Consider the following 21309-nt stretch of genomic DNA (forward strand, 5'->3'; position numbering starts at 1 on the left):
GAAAGTGAGTTTGTATGTTGGTTTGTCCTTCAACAACGTCGCCGTTGCTCCAGCGGATCGATGTGATTTTTTGTATGGGTATAGTTTAAGACCTGGAAAATGACACAGGCTATTTTTTATTTCGGAAAATCAAAGAGTTCCCACGGAATTCCAAACCCAAATGTACGCGTACGAAGTCACGGGAATCAGTTAGTAAGTGGGTACTTTTATAAATTGAAATTATGAAATAAATGAAGTACAACAAAATGTCGATTTTAGTATAGGAGGTGGCAACGGCGCAGCGCAGACTATCGGCCCGGTATGATGAGTGTTCGACCATTTACCATGCCGACATTTGTCGTGTTGTGACGGGATAATGTTTGGTTCTATCCAGGGATGCAGATGTACATACGTGGTTCTATGGCAGAGTGAACTGTGGCCAAAGTTACCGGCAAGCGATGTACAGCGCCTGGCTAATGCAGGGCATCAAGTTAGTTTGTCTGTGTAGCGCCCTTGTCCACAATAAGGCTGCTTTTCCACCAGAGACATGCTATGCTACGTTGCTATGGATGCGTTTGATATCCACCAATCATATTCATTGGTGCACAATGCACATAGCTTAGCACTGGTGGAAACGAATTCAACTAAGATATGTTTTTATATGGAAGGATTCGTGCTATTGATGCATGCTATGGATGCCTGCTATGGGCCGTCGACAGTGGTGCAGAGCAGAATACCTACAGTATGCGTATCTTTCTCGCGCAGCTACTTTGCGGCGGCGCATCTTCATAGCGCATCTTCCTACATAGCTACATAGCTTAGTATTGGTGGAAATGGTCACATATTTTCGTAGCGTAGATTTCACAACTTCGCAGCATAGCTGCATAACACATCTCTGGTGGAAAGGCACCCTAACGCCTCCTTTAATTCCTTCATGGGTAAACCTTTCCATAATGTATTTAATGATCAAAGATCAACACATATCAAATCAAAGAAGCTCTCGGCACGCCGCACTGGCTTGACTCATGTTACATGTAACATATTAGTTACCATTATTATAATTTAAAGTTCGTCAAAATAAACTTGCTCTATCACGTACCAGAAATATTTTACTCTTCTGAAACATCATTTTGTAAAATAGGGAAGTTTTTAATAATATATTTTTGTCATTGCAAAGTCCTTGTATGTCTTTATATGAACATAATATATGTTATATATTGTCGTTAAATCATTTATATCCTTTCCTTCCTAGCGTAGCTAATAAAAAGTTATGAGCATGTTGGCGTTGGACGTTGACGATTTACTATGAAAGCTTTAGCCGTAACTTTAGCAGCTTTTTAAGTTATAGTCACGGATATTATTAATTTTGAGACTGCAGAATTAAATGAAGCGTACCTTTATGATATTATCATAAAGAAACATTATATACCTATGTTTATTATGAAACCTACGACTGCAGCGCCCCTAGTGACCTATAACTAAATTTTATCTGCCTAAAATTAGTTATGCCTTCGATTCTTATTTAAGTACCTAATTTTTTATGAGAATAAATAATATGTTTCTGATATTCAAACAATTAAGACTATTTTAGGATAAATTGGAATTTCACTTTCTCACAGCTTTCGTTTTTATTAGATACCAGTTGCTAAATTTATAATAAACATTCACTTATTAAACCAGTTTTATAGGCATGTTAGAAAACTGATTTAGAATTGTTATTTAAGAGCACCATCACCACCATCATCATCATGAGCCTGTGGACATCCGCTGTTGGACATAGGCCTTCCCTAAAGAGCGCCACCACACTCGGTTCTCAGCCTTCCTCATTCAGCCACTTCCCGCCAGCCGCATTGTATCGTCGCTCCATCGTGCTAGAGCACGAGCATGAATGGCAATGGCTTGGCGTCATTATTTTACATGGGAATAGCTAATGGAGAGTAACATACCTATGTCACTCTCCAAGACTTCAGCTACACTGGAAGCTTCTTTTTTTCCTGGAAGATGACAGAGTTCCCACGGGATTTTAATAACCTAAATGCACGCGAACGAAGTCGTGGCATCAGCTAGTAAGTTAATATCAATGAGCCTGATTGTGATGTGACCATGCTGTCTCTAGTTTATACATTTATGAATGAACTACACCAAATATACGATCATAAAAACATTATCAGGTCAAGAAACTGACACACAATAAGCACCTGCAAAGTGGGACGTGGATTAGAAACACTAGACAATTTAAAGATGTTCCCATCACGTCTTGATGCTTAATAATGTACGCAAATTAAATGGATTCTATTGTTAGAGTCTTTTCACACTTCACGGTCAGTCAAGGTCAACGGTATTTTTTTTATGTTAACTAGAGTAGGTATTTTACTCTCACTTTTAGTTTGACAAACGTTTGCCCGTGGCTTCGCCCACGTATTATTCCGATTGACTAGTTCAGATGCCGATAGGCTAGTCTAAGCGACTTTTTAGCTTAATCAATCTATCAAAAATTAAAGAAATGTAATGCACGATAAATTAATTAACTACCTACTTAATATTATTGGGATAAAAATAGAAGTCATCACTACCAATATTATAAATGTGAAAGTGTATTTCTTTGTTGGTTTGTCGTTTAATCACGCTACAACGGAGCAATCAATGGATCGACATGGATATAGTTAAACACCTGGAAAATGACATAGGCTACTTTATATCCTGGGATTTTTAAAAACCTAAACCCACGCGTACGGACTCTGGGCATCAGCAAGTCAAACATAATATAGTGTTACTTAAGGTGTTCACCTTTGTAATAGCTGTGCTAGTGCAAAATCAAATACTTTTTATTGTTACCTTATTAAGTCAGGTATTATTTTAATGAACTTTATTTGACTTGTTTAGCGTTGCGTCTTGCAGCGAACGTGTGCTAACAAGTGTAAAGAGACCCCCTTTTGATGTGCGCCAATCATCACATAGCGGTATTTCAAGTGCACGGCCAAGTCGCGTAAAGCTTCGCGTAAAGGCGATGCGAAAACAGTCATTTCTTGTCCGTCTGCCGCATACCCGGCTTGGCAAAGTGTTCAAAAATACCATAAGCATCTATCGGAATTGTTAAGAAAATACTTAAAATTATAGGTAAGTAAATTAAAATATTTTGCTATTTGCCTATATTCAAAATTTATAAAAATATTTAAACGAAAAAAAAAATGTATTTTTCAATCGTATTTATAACTTTGGGAAAGGGAGAACGGTTATTGGCACAAAAAAAAAATCAAAAAAAAATGAATTTTTCGTTCCACAATTGTACTAAATATGCTACGCCTAGGTAAAATGTTGCTGTTTACTAAGTTATTACACTGATTGCGAGTAATTTACTCTTATCCATTGAGGAGTTCTGTTTTCCATCTCCGAAGATATTCATCGGATCTTCACCAAAATATGGGACCACCTACCAAGTGTACCCTTTCAAACAAAAAAAAATTCCAAATCGATCCAGGCATCTTTGAGTAATCGGGGAAAATACATTTTAAAAAAATTAAAAAAAGATTCCGACGAGTTGAGAACCTTCTCCTTTTTTGAAGTCAGTTTAAAATGATATTGATTTGCCATAAAATACAATGCCTAAAAGTTGTATCTCCCTTTAGTTTTAACTTATAACAATGTTTATTTCTTTTGTTCGTAAATATTAAAAAAAAGACTTTCTTTTGGCTTTCCAATATTTTATATAACCTATGTCCGGGATGCAAGCTATCATCATTATCATCATGATCAACCCTCGCCGGCTCACTACTGGGCACGGATCTCCTTTCAGAATGAGAAGAGTGTAGGCCATAACCCGCCACCCTGACCCAGTGCGGATTGGCCGACTTTACAAAATCTTCGAAAACATTGTGGATAACTCTCAGGCATGCAAGTTTCCTCACGATGTTTTTCTATAAAGGAAGTGATATTTAATTGCTGAAAACGCACTAACTTCAAAAAGTTAGAGACATGTAAAATTAAGTAAATCTCCAATCTTGTATCTTGTATGTTTCGTCTAACTCGGTTAAATGGATGAAATATGAAAAGCTAATAGACAAACAGACGGATAAAGAGTAATTCTTTCTCATTTATCATATTAGTACACATATAAGAAAGGACGTAGCTCCTTGTATATGTAAATACCAAAAAAGTTGCTCGTTGCGCCCAAATACAATAGCTAGTGCATTTATGTATTTGTCTATTTTGTTGATTTCAGTTTTTTCTCTTGTCTTTAATTGTCCACTTTGTCTTTAATTTTGTTTTTCAAGATTCTTTTCTACATATTTATGTACTTAATAAAAAATACGAACCCGCTTCGCTCGCGCTTTTTTAAGCTGATGCCTGCCCTATGTGGCCTGTGCCCTATTTTTATACTTTGGGATAGTGATAATAAGAAAAAATAAGGCTTAGGGCACATCAAAAGCAAATTCGCACAACCGCACCGGCAAAAATGGTACGGGCCGGCCCTGATGAATAAATAATTAGCTATTATTATTATCACCAGCAATGAAGATGCAGTCCTAGTCAAGTCATTTGCCATCAATGAATTAAAAGTACCTTAAGTACATATAAATAATAATGCATGTTCGTAGAATTGTCATATTATGTATTTATTTAGATAATAGCACTGATAGGTTCTTCTGGTTTGAGACACCTCTTGTGCAGTAATCATAGCTAAGTAGTTATCGCGAATAAATATTAAACTTAACGTGCTTTTAAATACAAAAGGTATTTATCTTATGGGTTATGCTTCCTTATAAACAAAAACAAACAAGTATGTTAAAGTACATAATTTAGATGCAGGTAATTAGAAGTACCTACCTACTCGAAGGTTTTAGAGTAGAATAGAATGTTTTTTTTTGTTGACCATAAGGAATAGTTTGTGCGACAGTCACGAAATTGTATTGTGGGGCCATTTCGTGACTATTGCACAAATTATTTCTGAGCTTAAATGTTATAGGAATCAGATACAAATCCATGAATATTAAACGGCCAAGTCATACTTTTGTAGAGTCAGGACTTATATAAGTTGAGCTATTTGTTATTTATTGTTATAAATGCAGTACAGTCAGGAGCACAGGTCCAAGCTATATACTTACTTCGGACTTGGGACAGGCCTCTTGAAATGTTTTTGGTGGGATTATGTTTTTCCTGAACATTTTTAATAGATTTTTTAAACTTGTGTAAATAATTCCAAATTGATTGTGTATTATAAATTTCAAATTAAAACTACTGAACTTGACTATGAATTACATCAATTCAAAATAATATGAAATAAGGACCATTATACATTAGAAATAAAATGGATAGTGCCTAGGTAGGTTAAAATAGCAGACCGACGATTGTAGGTACAATCGTACGGTCTGCTATTTTAACTTTACCACGGGAGGGTTATATTTAGTTATAGTTAGAGTTTAGACGTCTGTGTCGATTCATCGATTCCCTCATAAATAAATTTTAATAATATAATCAATTCCTTTATTTGCTAGATTGCAGGTGTACGACACAGATGTTATGTGAATAATTATTATAATGCCATACCATATACATACCATACCATATACATAAATTACTAATTTGATAAATTAAAACTCTGAAAATACAAAAAGTGGAATTTAGTAGACTGTGGTGATCTTAAGAATAATAGTAGTTCGGTTTTAAACCATTTTTTGTTTGATAAACATTAATCTAATTGCTGCATTTGTTTTCATTTACAGAAATCATGCGGCGACTTATTCATGCAGCCTTATTGCTCAATGTATTACTTTTTACAAATGCAATAGACATCTACTATGACGAAGAGTTAGCTAATATGGAAGATGAACCGCACAGCGCAGTCAATAACATTGAGGAAAACCTTCCAAGCTTTAGGACCGCGCGTATACTTTGGCCATACCCTTTTAACAACAGAAGCGATCCTAATAAGGGCGGTAATGAGACGCCCGAAGCAGCGGATATGAGACTTCATCTGTCTAAACTTAAGAGCCAAAATAGAAAAGCACGTTTCGGTTTCTGGTCGTACCCTCAAAGTCCGATAGTTGATATGATGTTACAAACTGTAGCGGTAAACTACTCTCCCACGAATGCAAATGATCCCTTCGATTTTTTGCGAGATTCGTATCCATTGCCTAAAGGTAAGCTTAACACACAGATTTACCTTTTTTTTAATTATAGACTAGCGCTTTGCTGCAATAAGACCTGCTGGTAAATGATTATGCAGCCTAAGATAAAGCGAGCGTGAAAAAAATTTTTGTAATGTAAACAATGCATTTAAATAATATTAAAAAATACACAGTTCAATTATATGACCGTGATGATTATAAAATCGTTAGTTAATTGTTTTGTTAGTATAGTTCTCAATCATAATCTTCATATGCATTGAAAAAAAAAATCCTATTGTCTAACATATTTAATTAGTTTCTTCCTTAAATTCTGACTGTTTACTTGTATTAGATTTCTATCCGTTCGTTCTTTTGTGAGATAAAATATTTTGTTTTATTTTTAAGATTTATCCCAAGGATAGTGGGCCTATAGTGTTAGGTTATGTTTAGTCAAAGCATCACGTTATCATGTTGTTGGTTTTCAGGTTTAAGTCAATCCTTTGAAGAATATGATTATGTGATAGTAGGGGCTGGCTCTTCTGGATCAGTTTTAGCATCTCGCCTAACTGAAGATAAACCTAGAGCAACAGTACTTTTGCTGGAAGCTGGAAGACCCGAAATGTTGATCTCTGATATACCAGCTCTGACTCAATATCTTCAACAAACTGATTACGTATGGCCGTACACAATGGAACATCAACCTGGAGTTTGTTTAGGTAAGGATTTTTAGTTGGCATGTAATAGCAATAGATATTTAGTAACATACTTCATCATCATCATCATTCTCAACCTTCCATCGGTTGAGAATGATGATGATGATGAAGTATGTTTGTGTCTGCGGACACAGGTCTCTTGTGCGGACTTCCTTCGACTTCCACGGTCTTGCGCCGCCTGAATCCTGTAGTTACCTGCGACTCGTTTGATGTCGTCTGTATGGCTAATGGGTAGTCCCATGGTGTACTTTCTAGTGCGAGGTTACCATTCTAGCACCTTGGGGCACCAACGTTTATAGGTTTTTCGAACTATGTTCCCCTTCCTTTGCCACTTCAGCTTCGGAACCCACTGAGCTATTTATTTATTTAAATATCTTTATAGCTTAACAGGGCTCTCTCCGTCACTCGTTTCATACAATCGTAGTTCCAATTTCATTTGAATATTAAGCAACCAAAGTCTATGAAATTTTGCAGACATATTATAGAAACTAATATCTGTGTCTGTGGTGTTTTAGATTTTTCTAAAAATATGTAGTTTTAAAATTACAGGGGCTCAAAGATTTGTATGAAACTTTTTAAGACCGCGTAACTTTGAAACCGAATATTTTAACAGAAATCTGGAAAATCACAGACATAGATATTTGTTTCTAGAATATGTCTGCAAAATTTCATGGCCTTTGGTTGCTTAATATTCAAATGAAATAGGAACTACGATTGTATGAAACGAGTGACGGAGAGAGCCCTCTTAATACTATGACAAAGAATAAAATACAAGATAGATATAAAAACAAAGGGCGACCTTGTCACTACAGTGATCTCTTCCAGACCAGCCATACTTTGTATGTCCGTTACTCGGCACTCCTGTGTCCTTATTCTGGATTTAATCATGGAGAGAAATTTCAAGCTCTCTCCATCGCCCGCTGAGTGACTCTGAGCTTACTTGTGAGTTTTATACTTAGCTACGAATACCATATCTCGGATTTTCAGATTTAGATGTACCTGCGTCTATATTCTTTCATCTTTTTCTGCTGTTGATCGACTTCGATAATATATCCAATGTCTATTCGAATCAGAGTATTGTCTACTTATTACTATTCCGGTTTAAAGTTAAGTATTAAGAACAGCTAACGGTGTTAAACGAAACAGTACGTGATAAACTGTAGTTAAGTTGTTTGTATACACAACTGTTTAACCTGGGTCGGTTTACTTTTAGTGTTTTTAGCATTTGTTAACTCTTGTTGTTATCACGGTTTACTTTTGTTTGTCCTGGTTAAAAGACTTCATAAGTTGTCTGTGTTCCTAAATCTCATATCATTCTTTCATTTAAAAGAAACTAAACGGTTTCCTAGATTTTGTATTTAAATTCAGTGGTTGTAAGGCGAACAAATAATTCTGGAATAAGTCTGCAATAAACATACAAAATTATACAATAAATAAAAAGATAAATTATTTAGTAAAATAGCTAAATAGAGGAAATTATAAAACAAAACAAGAAGTTAATTGAATGCGCAAACTCTAACAATTTTCACTATAAAGCGAATATTATCAACGGGAAATTTTCACGGCGCGGCGCCTGCACGTAAAGAAGCCTAGATCTCTATCGAGAAATTAAATTAACTCCATGAAACCGGGTGCTGCGCTTTTACGTAACAAAACAAAACAATTTGTTTTAGGGTTTATATGCAAACTACTTATTTAGGAAAGTTACGAGTATATTAGTCAAGAACTCCAACGATTTTTTGCATTATATCTGTTAACTATATTCCCTATAATCACATTACCTTTACAAAGTAATGTCATTGACAAAAGAAAGTTAGAAATACCATGAAAGTTTTATTAAACACGTTGCAGGGAAAGCAATCTGAACTTCGTGATAGGATAATTGTTGAAACTCTGGCCTCATTTTAGTAGAAAGTTTGTTTGTCACGATTTGTAAACGGGGACGAGGATTAATTAACCTCACTAACGCGCCTCTTTATATGTATACGTACATCTACAATCACAAGATATAACAGTAAACGCAAATATTTTATGATTGTTCATTATAGTATAAAAATAAAAATATCGAAACACCTATTGAAAAAAAACAATTTGAGGTCAATTACGCCTGTAAACGGTACCGTTCGTAAACATGTAAACATGGCACACCTAATTTTAAACACTTGCACAACTTAAAAGTTATACGAGTATTTGGTAAGTATTTATTGCATTATCATCAAGTACAACATAATATCTGAAACGCTGTAAACACAAGTGCCACAAAATCTAACAAGATCTGGCTGTCTTGTTCAATTAGAAGATGTCGGTTGTCTTCTGAAGTCAGAATCCGAATCCTTGAAGCTTTTGAATGACTCAAAGCGCCAGTGGAATTTTGAATTGGTTCCAAACAACGACTTCAATATAAATTTTTGGATTGCTGTAACATATAAAATTATAATCGAAATGCACTACAATTTATTATTTCAACGTACCTACTCATTTTTGTGAGTTGTAATAGGACCAATAGACAGATAGATAGGCCAGAGATTTCTATCATAGAAGCCTGCAAAAAATACTGATGTTATTATTCTCTCTTATTCGTCTAATATAATGATAAAAGCGACTTCCTATTTTATAGTAGTGAAAGCCTAGCCTTTATGTATGTATAATGTTTTTGGGCTTCTTTGCGCTACTAATGGCTTGAGAATAATTTATAATAGCTCTGCAAGTAGACGTTTTTGAAACGAGGCTACCCAGAAGAAAAAAGGCTGTTGTTTTTCTTTTCTTATATCGTGTTTTAATAAAAAGTGTAGGTTATTACGTAGTTGGGTATCTATGGATGGTAGAATGAAAAGTCCTTTGCAAAAACCGCCTTTGTGCTTTTTTCAAGAGAAATATTAAGAAAAAATCACTGCAGCTTATTTATACCTACGTTTCAATAGATTAGGTACCTACAGTCTTATCTCGTGTGACATGTCTGTAAAATTTTTGAGTTACCACTGGAAACCACATTGATACCAATAAGTACACTGAAAACGACATTTAGTGTAACATCATTTCAATTTTGTTTCTAAATGGTAAGAAGCTTCCGAAAATCGAGAAAATTCAGATCTAGAAAACAAAAAAAAACATATTAAGTAAGTACCTATTGATACGGAATTTTATTATATTTATAGAAATTTTACAACAATAAATCTGCATACCACATACTGATGTGTAAAGCAAGGATTTCCCTTGTGGGGTATTAAACCATGAACCGCGTTAAGTTACGTAGCGTAAAACTTCGCGTTGAACATACAAGAGTTATTTGTACGCTTTCACTTCACAGTATTAGTGTAAAGCCGTTCAGATGCGCCTGTCTGTTTAGAAGCTCTAATCTCAAAAGTACTGTCAACTGGTAGACGTCCACTACTGAACATATTATGTCTCTTGTAGGGATTTCAACACGCCACTGTCTAACGTCGTCGGAATACAGCGGCTACCTGTGATTCTTTTGAAGTCGTTTATCTACCTAGTAAGGAGTTTTCCATCGCTGCGCCTTCCGATGTAAAGTCGCTATTCTAGCACCATGGGACCCCAACGTCTATAGGAACTACAAGTCCTGCCCATGGCCACTTCAGCTTCGTAACCAGTACAGATATGTCGGTTACTCTGGTTCTCCTAGAGATCTCAAGGGATTCTAGAGGCCCAAAGTTAGCGATTATGTCTTGGATCCATATGTCATTAGAGGCAACACGCATCGGCAAAAGTACCTACTAAAGGGGGTCTTTTAATTTGAATATTTTACAGTTGTACAACTATAAAATATCCAAATTAAATATTCAGTATGGTTATCAATCACAGGTGAGAGAATTTATTTAATTATTTTTATTGCAAAAGGTTTCAAATCACCTTAGGCCACCAGCTATATGTGAATCTGGAGCAAATAAGATTTTACTGACCAAATCCCTATACATCCACAATGAATTACAATTTACAAGCCGAATTATAAACATTGAATGTAGTCCCATGAGTGAAATAAAAACGCCGACAACGACAGATAACGGTACGAGTATCTACCTACTATTGGGATTGAGAAGTATTTTATCTACGACTTTAGTTCCGAATTAAAATAACTCTGATCAGGTAAAACAGGGAAGGTTACTTTGCATCTGAATAAAAAATGCAATAAAACAGATACTTATTTTCGGGGCCGTAGGCAGTAAATATGTTTTGGAGCTTTGTTATTAACTGTCTCGTTCAGTAAGTGACTAGTTTATTTGACTGCGAGCCTGAAGTCCCGAGGTCGAGTTGGTGTCGGATAGGGCTATTTGTCAAAGAAGTTAGGGCGTAAAGTGGGTTGTCTGTTAAGAAATTCTCAGCAGTGCCTCGGAGAGAATGTACAACCTTTGATCTCACTCTGGTCGTGTCAGATTGCTGTCCCATTGGAGTACTCAAGTGAAGGAATAGAGTCCGCACTATAATAATATCTCCTGGGCATTTAGCTGTAGTTGTTTAGTCATTGTGATCATCATCGCATCGGCTCTCCACTGAACACGGGTTTTCTCTTTCCCATAATGAGAAGGGTATTGGAATAGTCCATCACGCTGGCCAAGTGCGGATTGGCAGACGTTACCCGTCCTTAAGAACATTATGGAGATTCGTCCTTAAGATTTACACACATTTAAGAATATTATGGGATTATGGGTATGCAGATTTCCTCACGATATTTTCCTTCACCGTTAAAGCAAGATGCGTACCTGGGATTGAACCCTAGACCTTGTGAATAGGAGGCTGCCGTCTAAACTATTAAACTGTCATCGCTTTAAAATTAAAGATATTGTTCGGACAACGTAATTATTATTTATTAGACTAGCTTGCACGCGACTTCGTCCGCGTGGACTACACAAATTTCAAACCGCTATTTTGAGCCTTTAGGGGTTGAATTTTCAAAAATTCTTTCTTAGTGGATGTCTATGTCATAATAGCTAATTGTATGCCTTTCAGTCCGATCCAGTAGTTTGAGCTTTGCGTTGATAGAACAGTCAGTCAGTCAACCAGTCCAGCTTTTCCTTTTATAATATAGACTAAACAATTTTATTGTTTTTCAAATTTTAGGTAGTGAAGAGCAACGCTGCTACATGCCACGTGGTAAAGCCGTCGGTGGATCGAGTGTTACTAACAGCATGTTGTACACAAGAGGCCGGCCACAAGATTGGGACAAAATCGCTGCAGATGGAAACTATGGATGGTAAGATTAAACTGTAATTCTTTTTTCAAACTAATCAACATCAATATTAAACTTGTACCTTTACAATTTCTGTCGTTTTGCAAACTAATCAACATCAATATTTAATTTTTCCTTAAAATTTCTACAGTGATTGAGGCTTTAAAAGGACGGCGAACAGACAGATATTTTGATATATATTTCATTAAGTACTTCGACTTAATATTTGAATTCAACATTATTCAGAAGTGTTGGGAAGCCAAGCATATTGTTCGAGATAGAGTAGTCAAGGACTACTTGAAGCACAATGAAATGCATAATTTCACTAAAAAATTACCAAATGCTTGATCTATTAAATTAACGTTATCAAATATCAATTAGGTATGAACCAAATACTCATTTTTTTTTGCTAAAACCAAGAAAATATTACGGTGCACTACTATCAATAATGAAATTAAAAATTATGATTTATAAGAAACATTACTTTTATCATTGTCTAGTATAAAAGCCGCTTCCCTCAATGTTTCTTTATTATTCAGTCACCTCGCTGTCGCTATCTGTGGTGTCATATAAAGGCTCGCCGTAAATTTCTATCACAAGCTTCTTACATTGTTACGTGCCTGACGACACATTTGTAGTATCATAGAACATTATAGTAACGTATTGTTTTTCTTTCTTCCCCTCTTGGCTTTGATCCTAAAAAAGCACGACTTACAATGCCAAGTATAGCAGTTTTTCAACTAATATAGGTATATAAATAATAGATGAGACTATCTTAGGATATAAACGGAATTAATGAATAAAAGATAGTAATAAAATCCGGTACAAAGTTAATTGTTTATTATTATTTATTTTCAGGTCCTATAACGAAGTTCTGGAATTCTTTATCAAGTCTGAGAGGGCGGAACTAAAAAAATATAAAAATGCACCATACCATGGTCGTGATGGAGAACTTGTTGTTGAAAATGTTCCATTTAAGTATGTTAACGAAATTTATGCTTAATTGTTTTTCCAAAATAAAATATGTAGGTACATAATTAAACCGGAACTGATTTTTTTGTTTTCAGAACTGGCCTTGTCGAAGCTTTTCTCGCAGCTGGGAGAGATTTCGGTCACCCTACTATAGATTATAACGATCCAGACCAATTAGGTTTTGGCTATGTGCAAACTGTTTCTAATAAAGGTCACAGACTGAGTGCTGCGAAGGCTTTTCTTCATCAACATAAACGACGCAAGAATTTGCACATTCTCACTGAAGCGAGGGCTACCAAAGTTTTAGTGGATTCCCAATCTAAAAAAGCATATGCTGTTGAATACATTAAAAATCATATAAAACGCACCGTGCGCTGCAGAAGAGAAATTATTCTTTCAGCAGGACCAATCGGATCACCTCAGTTACTAATGTTATCAGGAATAGGACCTCAAGAACATTTGCAAACACTGGGAATACCAGTCATTGCTGATAGAAAAGTTGGTCGCAGTCTGTACGATCATGTCAGCTTTCCTGGCGTTGTGTTTAAACTTAACAGTACAAATGCAAGTCTTTTGGAACCGAAAGTTGCAACTTTGCCAAATCTCATGCAGTGGTTGCAGTTTGGTGATGGCCTCTTGTCATCACCTGGTGGGATGGAAGCAATTGGATACTTAAAAACTTCTCTTTCCGATGGCCCTGTACCAGACATAGAATTAGCTAGCATTGGTGGTTCGCTTACATTAGATTCAGGTGGTGCTATTCGAAAAAGTTGGAAAATTACTGATAAGACTTACTTTAACGCCTTTGGATCACTGAGTGGTACCGACACTTGGCAAGCTGTACCAACACTTTTACACCCGAAGTCAAAAGGCCACTTAGAGTTAAGAGATACGAGCCCGTTTTCTCATCCAAAATTATTTGGTAATTATTTAAGTGACCCTAACGACTTGGCCATTTTGAAAGAAGCTGTTAAGTACATAATTAAGTTGGGAGAATCGCAGCCATTTAGAAAATATGATGCTTCCTTGTACTTGGCTCCATATCCATCTTGTTCTGCACATCCTGTTGGATCGGAACAGTACTGGGAATGCGCTATAAGAACAATGATTGTATCTGCTCGGGATCCAATAGCTACGTGCAAAATGGGGCCACAAACTGATCCTGATGCGGTAGTAGATCCTGAATTGAAAGTATATGGCGTTGAAAGATTAAGAATAGTGGATGCTAGTATTATTCCTCGAACTCTCAGTGGACGAACGAATGCTGCTGAGGTCATGATTGGTGAAAAGGCAGCAAATATGATAAGAAACACTTGGTCTAATTCGATAGCGTAATATTTATTTTAAGAAATAGAAATAGTATATATAATAATAAACGTTCCTAAATAATCTTTCCCTGGTTTTGACTGGTTTTCCTTAGTTTATTAATGGTTCCTACCTCAACTTTTACTTTAGTTTCAGAATACAGAATAATACAGTGGTATAGTCGAAATAGGACTAGGTATAATTATTATTTTATAGTAAAGTTTAAGGTTTCGATACATTATTACCTACTTGTATTTTTAGTTGATCAAAACATGAATAAACTAGCTTTCACACAAGAACTGTTTGATCCAAAAAATTAAGATTTACTATTATAGATATACATATCTCGTAGATAAATCATTTCATTTATACTAAGGCATATCATGTAAAAATATTTTCGGTTTTTTTTTGTATCTTTTAAGTAATTTACTTTGTGTTAATTGAAGCGAATAATGGAATGAATAGTCATCATTTGATTAAACAGGAGTCGGGTGCGAGATAGAATTTTCCGCTGCGTCACTTTGACCCGATAATAAAATTGATGGATGCTCAATGCAGCCTTCCATTAAATTCCAAAAGCATTGAACATTCAGATTCGTTAGCGGATTGGCGGCTTTTAGAAACTGATTTTTCAGAAACATTCATTGAATAAACAAACATTCATTCGTACGATACTTTCTACGAACTAAAATATATCTATATTTTATTCTTACATAATATAAAGGAAATCGAGCAATTAAATTTTCTTAGAATGCAAATTATAATTTAAGAACAGTTAAGTAGCAATATCTACTACTCTGAATTATAGAGTCTCAGGAAGTTATTAGATTTTTACGTCCGAGCTACAGTTTTTAGAATCTACTAATGGACTAAGAGCCCGCGAGGACCAGACTTTCGTTATTTTATAAAAGCTGAAACTTTCATATTGTCCTCAACACAGGAAGGAACGATCAGCGACTATGAAGTTTGGATCATAGTGGCTTTGGGAGATAACAGGTAAAAAAGGTGTAAAAAAACTCTTACGTCAAAGCATACCTAGAGTGTAATTTTTTTATATTTCTATCGGAATAGTATTAGAACTCACGTCATGCATTGCCAGCCAGTTAGAGTCGTGGCAAACCCCTGCCAGACACCCTTAAACTTACATATCTATGCTTAAACTTTAATAAATGGTTAAAGTTTAACATGATCCAAACTTCATAGTCGCTGATCGTTCCTTCCTGTATTGTCTGCAATACGCACAGAAACTTTCAGCTTTTATAAAATAACGAAGGTCTGACCATCGCGGAGTCTCCCTCTATAATAACACGTTTCATTCAAAATTATGGTCAGTTAGCCCTAATTCCCGCCTCAAAGTGAAATAATCACAGTATAGAAAAACATAAATTGTATGGAAAATTGCTGCAATAGCTGTAGGTAAGGCTTTTCAAGTAAAAGCTCCGGAACTTCTTGTATAGGTAATTATGTATGTAACCTATATATAATTATTACGAATTTTCATTATGTTGTTTAGTCATATTACTGTCTAAATTAAATGGATCAGTTAATTTTAATGCTTCTAAATAATGAACTGTTAAACTACTTAAGCTATAAATAATAAATTGAAATCCATAACATTATGATAGAAAGCGATGATGCGGCCTAAAGTGAAGTGCGCTTGCCTAGAGATGCATTTTTAAAGGAATAATTCATAGGTATGTATATCAAAAATAAAGGAGTTTGAATTTTCAAAAATCCATTCTTAGCGGATGTCTATATGTAATACCTAATAGCTATCCATGCTATGCTATGCTATATACCAGATTACGATGTGCGTTGATACATCGGTCAGTCAGTCAGCTTTTCGTTTTACATATGAATAGATATATCTAGGCGTTGCATATCTGAAACGAGAAAGGGAATGCGCGTCCACCTTTAAGGCACCATAAATATATATCATGAACATTAGCTAGCATGACGTGATGTCATATTTGTGTAGTGGCACTTTTGCGCGCTATCGCTCAATAGGCAATTTTACTAGTCAATCGTCGCGCCAGATTCCTTTGAAACTTAAAATACTTACATCATGACATAGTAGTGTGGTTACGCCTTTACGGTGCCGTACAATTCAATGGCGAAAAGGTTAACGAGGAACTAGGCCGAAAACTTGAGCACAAAGTAATATATCCTATAAATAGAATACCGAAACACAGACATGGTAAAAGGATAGTAACAATTCATATCAACTTTTCCAAAGGACGTCGAGACTCCGACATTTTTAAGCAGTCTTGAATTATTTAAATAAAGAAAACTTACAAAGAGCGCGCGACTTTTTGTCCGAAGGCGATATCGAATTGGATCCAAATGCCAAGTCAGAGACAACTGCTAGTAAGTATAATAATATTTTATTATACGGTAAAAGTACTTACGTATAAATATGTGTCTTTTTAGGGTTGCGTACCTCAAAATGAAAAACGGAACTCTTATAGGATCAATTTGTTGTCTGTCTGTCTGTCTGTCAAGAAACCTATGTTTCCCGTTGTCCTAGAATCATGAAATTTGGCAGGTAGGCAGGTCTTAAGCATATAATATACAGAAATAAATCTGAAAACCGCGAATTTGTGGTTACATCATTTAAAAAAAATTAAAAAGAGTTTCAATTTTCAAAGTGTGTTTTGTGATTTTTATTTATTTTTATGCATAATATTTTTGATTTATCGTGCAAAATGTCGGAAAAATTACCCGAGTACGGAACCATCGGTGCGCGAATCAGACTCGCATTTGGCCGGTTTTTATATTTTTATACGTATTCTGAATAACGTCGGTGTCTAGAGAAAACAAAAGTTTAAAGTAAAAATTTATAAAAGTTTTTTTCAAGTCATCGATAAAAAGTAAATGGTGATTTTTCCCGAAACTTTGAATACGTAATTACTTAATTGTCCCTTTACGCCGACAATGCATGGATTCAGCCTTGGGCGAAGACCTCACACACAACCTAAATAATGGTTTGGTGTTATGTATTCAGCACGTTACTCCTAAAACGCGTTCTGAATGCGTATCCAGATCGTACTGGTAACGAGATGTGGGTGGTATCCGTGTTTACTTGAAGAGACAGAGAAATATTATATTCTGTTCATTCATGTTTTTTTTTTTTCATTGCTATGTTTTAGCGTGGAAGTATAAGTAGGTATTATTTACCTAACACTTAGCATACTATAAATACGCACGAGGACAGTGCCAAGACCGGAAAATTGTCAATTTTACGCCACGGGTCTTAGTCATCGTTCGGAAATTCAAATGGCTATGCATTAGAAATTCACACTCACACACAAAATCACAATACTATATGAATAAGATACCTGATATTTTGTATTCTTTCTCATGTAAGTGAATTGTTAATTCTTAATGAGAATAAAGTTTCTTTAACCTTAAATTCTACTTCTTCCCATTAACTCTGTTTCTTGTACGAACATAGAGAGTATTAAGAAATATTATAACTAGTGGTTACCGAAATAAAAACAAGTCGTAATTTAAAATCAAGACTGCACTGCTAAAAATTTCACATTTGAAAAGCCACCCTATTAGTATTTTTACTTTTCCAAAAAATGGTAGCGTGTCATCTAAAGTGATGGTGAGGATTCAAACCATATCCCTTACTCTAAATCTGTGCGGACTGCAGGCATTTAGAAGCTATGGTGGAATAAAGAAACTGACATACATGAACCCTGAAAACATTATACTCCTGTTATTGGCAACAGTGTAAAAACAAATTAGATACACCCTCCTTAAAACCCCCATAGGTTTATCAAGTCGATTTTTACGTAAAATCCAACTGTAACGTTAAATCGATTGACGGTCACCCCCAAGTTAGTAGAAAGGCTTTTATTGCAATGAAACGTCTGAAACACATCTGAAACGAGATATACGAGTATGTCTCTGCGCCGTACGCAACAATATAACAACTATTTGTTCTCGATCACGTGTTTTTATTTATTCGCGTCTACGAATACGTGCATCTTGTTTTTAGTTCTAACCACAGTTTCTGACTCACCTATATAATACCTCAATACAATATTCGATTTCAACTCGAATCAAGATTTTTACCAGTACCTAGAAAATATTTCACTTGCTTTCTTCATCTATTCATAAGTATTTGAAATCTTAACTTATGAAGTTTTTAAAGTTAACCAAGTTTCCTTAATTTTTAATTTTTTTTCCAACAAAAATAAAGTTGAAAGTTCCTCCCCCTGGGCAACGTCTATTTGGTATTTGAGCTTTCCGCTTTTTGAACTCACGATGTTTTCCCTCGCCGTTGAAGCAATGCATTACGATTTACGATTGAATAATAACAAGATGAGGGAGGAACTAGGTCTAAAAGTACTGTAGTACGATATGGTAGCTATAGTATCTTGAAAATCTTCAAGTTAGTTCGAGTTCCAGAAGTAGTTACACTTTGTACAATGAATGGCAGCGAAGCGCAGTCGCCCACGCTCCGTCGAGCGCGCGAACGTTGGAAACGGTCCGAGAATCGTCAACAAGTGGGGTTCATATACTACCCGATTATAGTATAGTGGGTTCGAGTCGAGTTTACCCTTAAACAGTGGATCGTTTTATTTGTGGAAGTGAATTGAGGTGCTTTTAAAATTTAGAAATTGCAACTGTAAAAGTTGTGTATAAAGTTTTAACTTAATTATGGCCATTTATTAATCACATATTAATTAAATTATAATTTTTATAGAAACTTTTTTAATAAATTTCATAAAAGATCTAGGTACATAGGCGTATGAGAAAATGTCTTAAAATCCATTTAAATAAAATTATGTCAGCAAAATCGGCAATTAAATATAGGTTAACCAATATTATTCATTTTTGTTTAAATATTTATAGAGTTGCTATTGATTTTAAATGCTGTACTTAAATAATTTTATAAAAAAATAAATAGTTAAGTAAATACAACTTCTAAATAGTATAAGGTAAAACAAAGTTGGTTGCAATCCAATATTTTAGTATGTTCGCGTATACCTACCTAGCCAACGTCTTAACTTCTAAGTGGATTTCAATGTGGTTTCCATATGTGCAACAATTCACGGGGAAAGTATTAGTATTTAGAATAAATTAACTTTCAACGCAGTCAAAGTCGTGTGCAACTAATAGTAAAAAATATAATAAATTAGCTGATGCCCATAACTTCGTCCGCGTAGATTTAGGTTTTTTAAATCCCGTGGGAACTCTTTGATTTTCTGGATGAAAAGTAGCCTATGTTCGTCGCCAGGATGCAAGCTGTCCCTGTACCTAAATAGATGATACCCGGTACTTCATTCACGTGAATTAAGGTATTCTAAGAATCTCGCGGGAATGGTGATTTTCCGGGACAAAAATTTGCCCCTATCCTTCCCCGAGATGCAAGTTTGTCCTTTCGTCAAAATCGGTTCATCAGGTAGGGCGTGAAAAGACTGACAGACATACACTTTTGGATTGTGCTTCATATAAGCCATTTGCGTTAATTATAACAAGGTATTTAAAGTTTCTTTGTCAACGGAATAAGCCTGTTCGTGACGTGTAATCTGTTTAATTATTTCATTATTAATCATGTATTTCGGTTGATTGCTTTACACTGACTAATTGCAATGCGAGGTAATGAATAATTAACCTCACATTTAGTCGCTTCATTAAAGATCGTAATTTTTGCCTGCAAAATTATTTTCATATTTTCAAAATGAACTAAAAAACAATCCTTATTCCTACGTTTATTAGATGTAAACAGCTTAAAACGTACCTAAGTATAAAGTAAAACTAAAACTTTCTATTCTGTATAAAACGTACCTACATTCTTCTGACCATCAATGCTTCTGACTAACTAACAGCACACACGCGGTGGGTCTTACTAGAGCCATGAAATTTTGTACAGGATTTTCCAAAACTTAGAAGTTTTTGAAAATTCAGGATTAGAGGATCGATTCATATTAGCAACAAATCGAAGCGGAACCCTAATTTCACATTGATCGCTATCTTTACCACGTGATGCACAAATTTTTCCCGAGGAAAAAAAAAAGAATTTCGATTCGATTCGCTCTCAGTGTGACCCTGAGGGAACGTCCCTTAGGGCCACACTGGAAGCGAATAGAGAGTGATGAAAAAAATTATAATACCTACCTAGTTTATAATATTTATTTAGTTCATATACCTGCTCCCTAAATATTTCCAAAATACTATTTTTCTTAATACCTAACGAGCTGCAAGCCTCTTGCACTTTCTGCGGGTCTAATAAATAAATAAATAATTGATGAATCTATTTTTATGCAATCCCCTAACATTGCCAAGCAAGAATAGTGAATAAATAAAAAGGATAATAAATACCTACGCATATGCTACGCATAAAAGCATTTTATTCCAAAGTTACGACATTGACATACAATGACGTCAATTTTCACATAGTACTGAAATGAACAAGTGATACATGTAGATACACTGGAAGACGTGCGCCACACATGTCATAAAATGAAAATTATATTTTTTCCATAGAGTGGTCCATGGGACGCTCCCATCAGCGCCATCTTCTTGTCGAAAAGCAAGTTGCTTGAAAAACAGGTCGGCAATCACAGATTCAGCGTGTATTTATAGAGGTCAGGGTCAGATAGTCACACTCAAGAAAATGCATGGTACCTACAATAATATTAAAAGTGTTTCGCACAATATAATTGAACGTTCTTCGAAGTCCAAGAACTTAGTAGGTACTAGGTACTCGTATCTACTAAGCTCGTAAAACTCTATAGCACAATTCACTTTTTATCTCCCTAGAACAAAAGTAAAATCTCTTGAATAATATGTTAGTACCTATAGTACGCGACAGGTCAAGATGGCAATCGGGATATGAGGCGGGGGGCGCCCCGCACACCCGCACGTCACCCGCGTTATCCAGCACCGGGTTAGCGCGGAGGATGTGTGGGTATGCGGGTGTCCCCACCTTGATTGCCATCTGGATATGTCGCGTAGTGTAACTTAACTTTAAGTGTACATACACTATGTGCACATAAAGACATACATTTTCATGGACCTTGAAGGCTTTAATCTT

The 21309-nt window shown here is 35.4% G+C and overlaps 2 protein-coding genes across 4 annotated transcripts in view; both read left to right on the forward strand.

Moving 5' to 3' along the window:
- The first annotated feature begins 2959 nt into the window (after positions 1 to 2959).
- LOC123869341 (glucose dehydrogenase [FAD, quinone]-like) lies at positions 2960 to 14344 on the forward strand. Of its 2 annotated transcripts, none has more exons than XM_045912214.1 (6): positions 2960 to 3096; positions 5700 to 6116; positions 6569 to 6799; positions 11873 to 12005; positions 12840 to 12959; positions 13049 to 14344. In XM_045912214.1, exons 2-6 carry the CDS (start codon positions 5705 to 5707, stop codon positions 14286 to 14288), a joined length of 2136 nt encoding a protein of 711 aa, XP_045768170.1. In that variant the 5' UTR covers positions 2960 to 3096; positions 5700 to 5704; the 3' UTR covers positions 14289 to 14344. The 2 variants fall into 2 exon arrangements, with proteins under 2 accessions (XP_045768170.1, XP_045768171.1); XM_045912215.1 differs by having other exon boundaries at positions 6575 to 6799.
- Positions 14345 to 18729: 4385 nt separating this feature from the next.
- Positions 18730 to 21309, forward strand: part of LOC123869349 — a 79805-nt gene continuing 77225 nt past the window's right edge. Inside the window, exon 1 of one of the 2 annotated variants that reach the window (XM_045912228.1) lies at positions 18730 to 18869. The gene's annotated coding sequence lies outside the window, so the exon portion shown is untranslated. The remainder of the gene's footprint in view (positions 18870 to 21309) is intronic. The other variant, XM_045912229.1, reaches the window with a different exon arrangement.

Source organism: Maniola jurtina, chromosome 11, assembly GCF_905333055.1.
Source record: "Maniola jurtina chromosome 11, ilManJurt1.1, whole genome shotgun sequence".
Classification (NCBI taxonomy): Eukaryota; Metazoa; Arthropoda; class Insecta; order Lepidoptera; family Nymphalidae; genus Maniola; species Maniola jurtina.

Excerpts from the sequence above, each read along its gene's own strand:
- LOC123869341 (XM_045912214.1), top strand. The coding sequence starts at position 5,705 with ATGCGGCGACTTATTCATGCAGCCTTATTGCTCAATGTATTACTTTTT. Across the intron at positions 6,800-11,872 it reads TCAACCTGGAGTTTGTTTAG|GTAGTGAAGAGCAACGCTGC; the intron begins GTAAGGATTTTT and ends TTCAAATTTTAG. Across the intron at positions 12,006-12,839 it reads GCAGATGGAAACTATGGATG|GTCCTATAACGAAGTTCTGG; the intron begins GTAAGATTAAAC and ends ATTTATTTTCAG.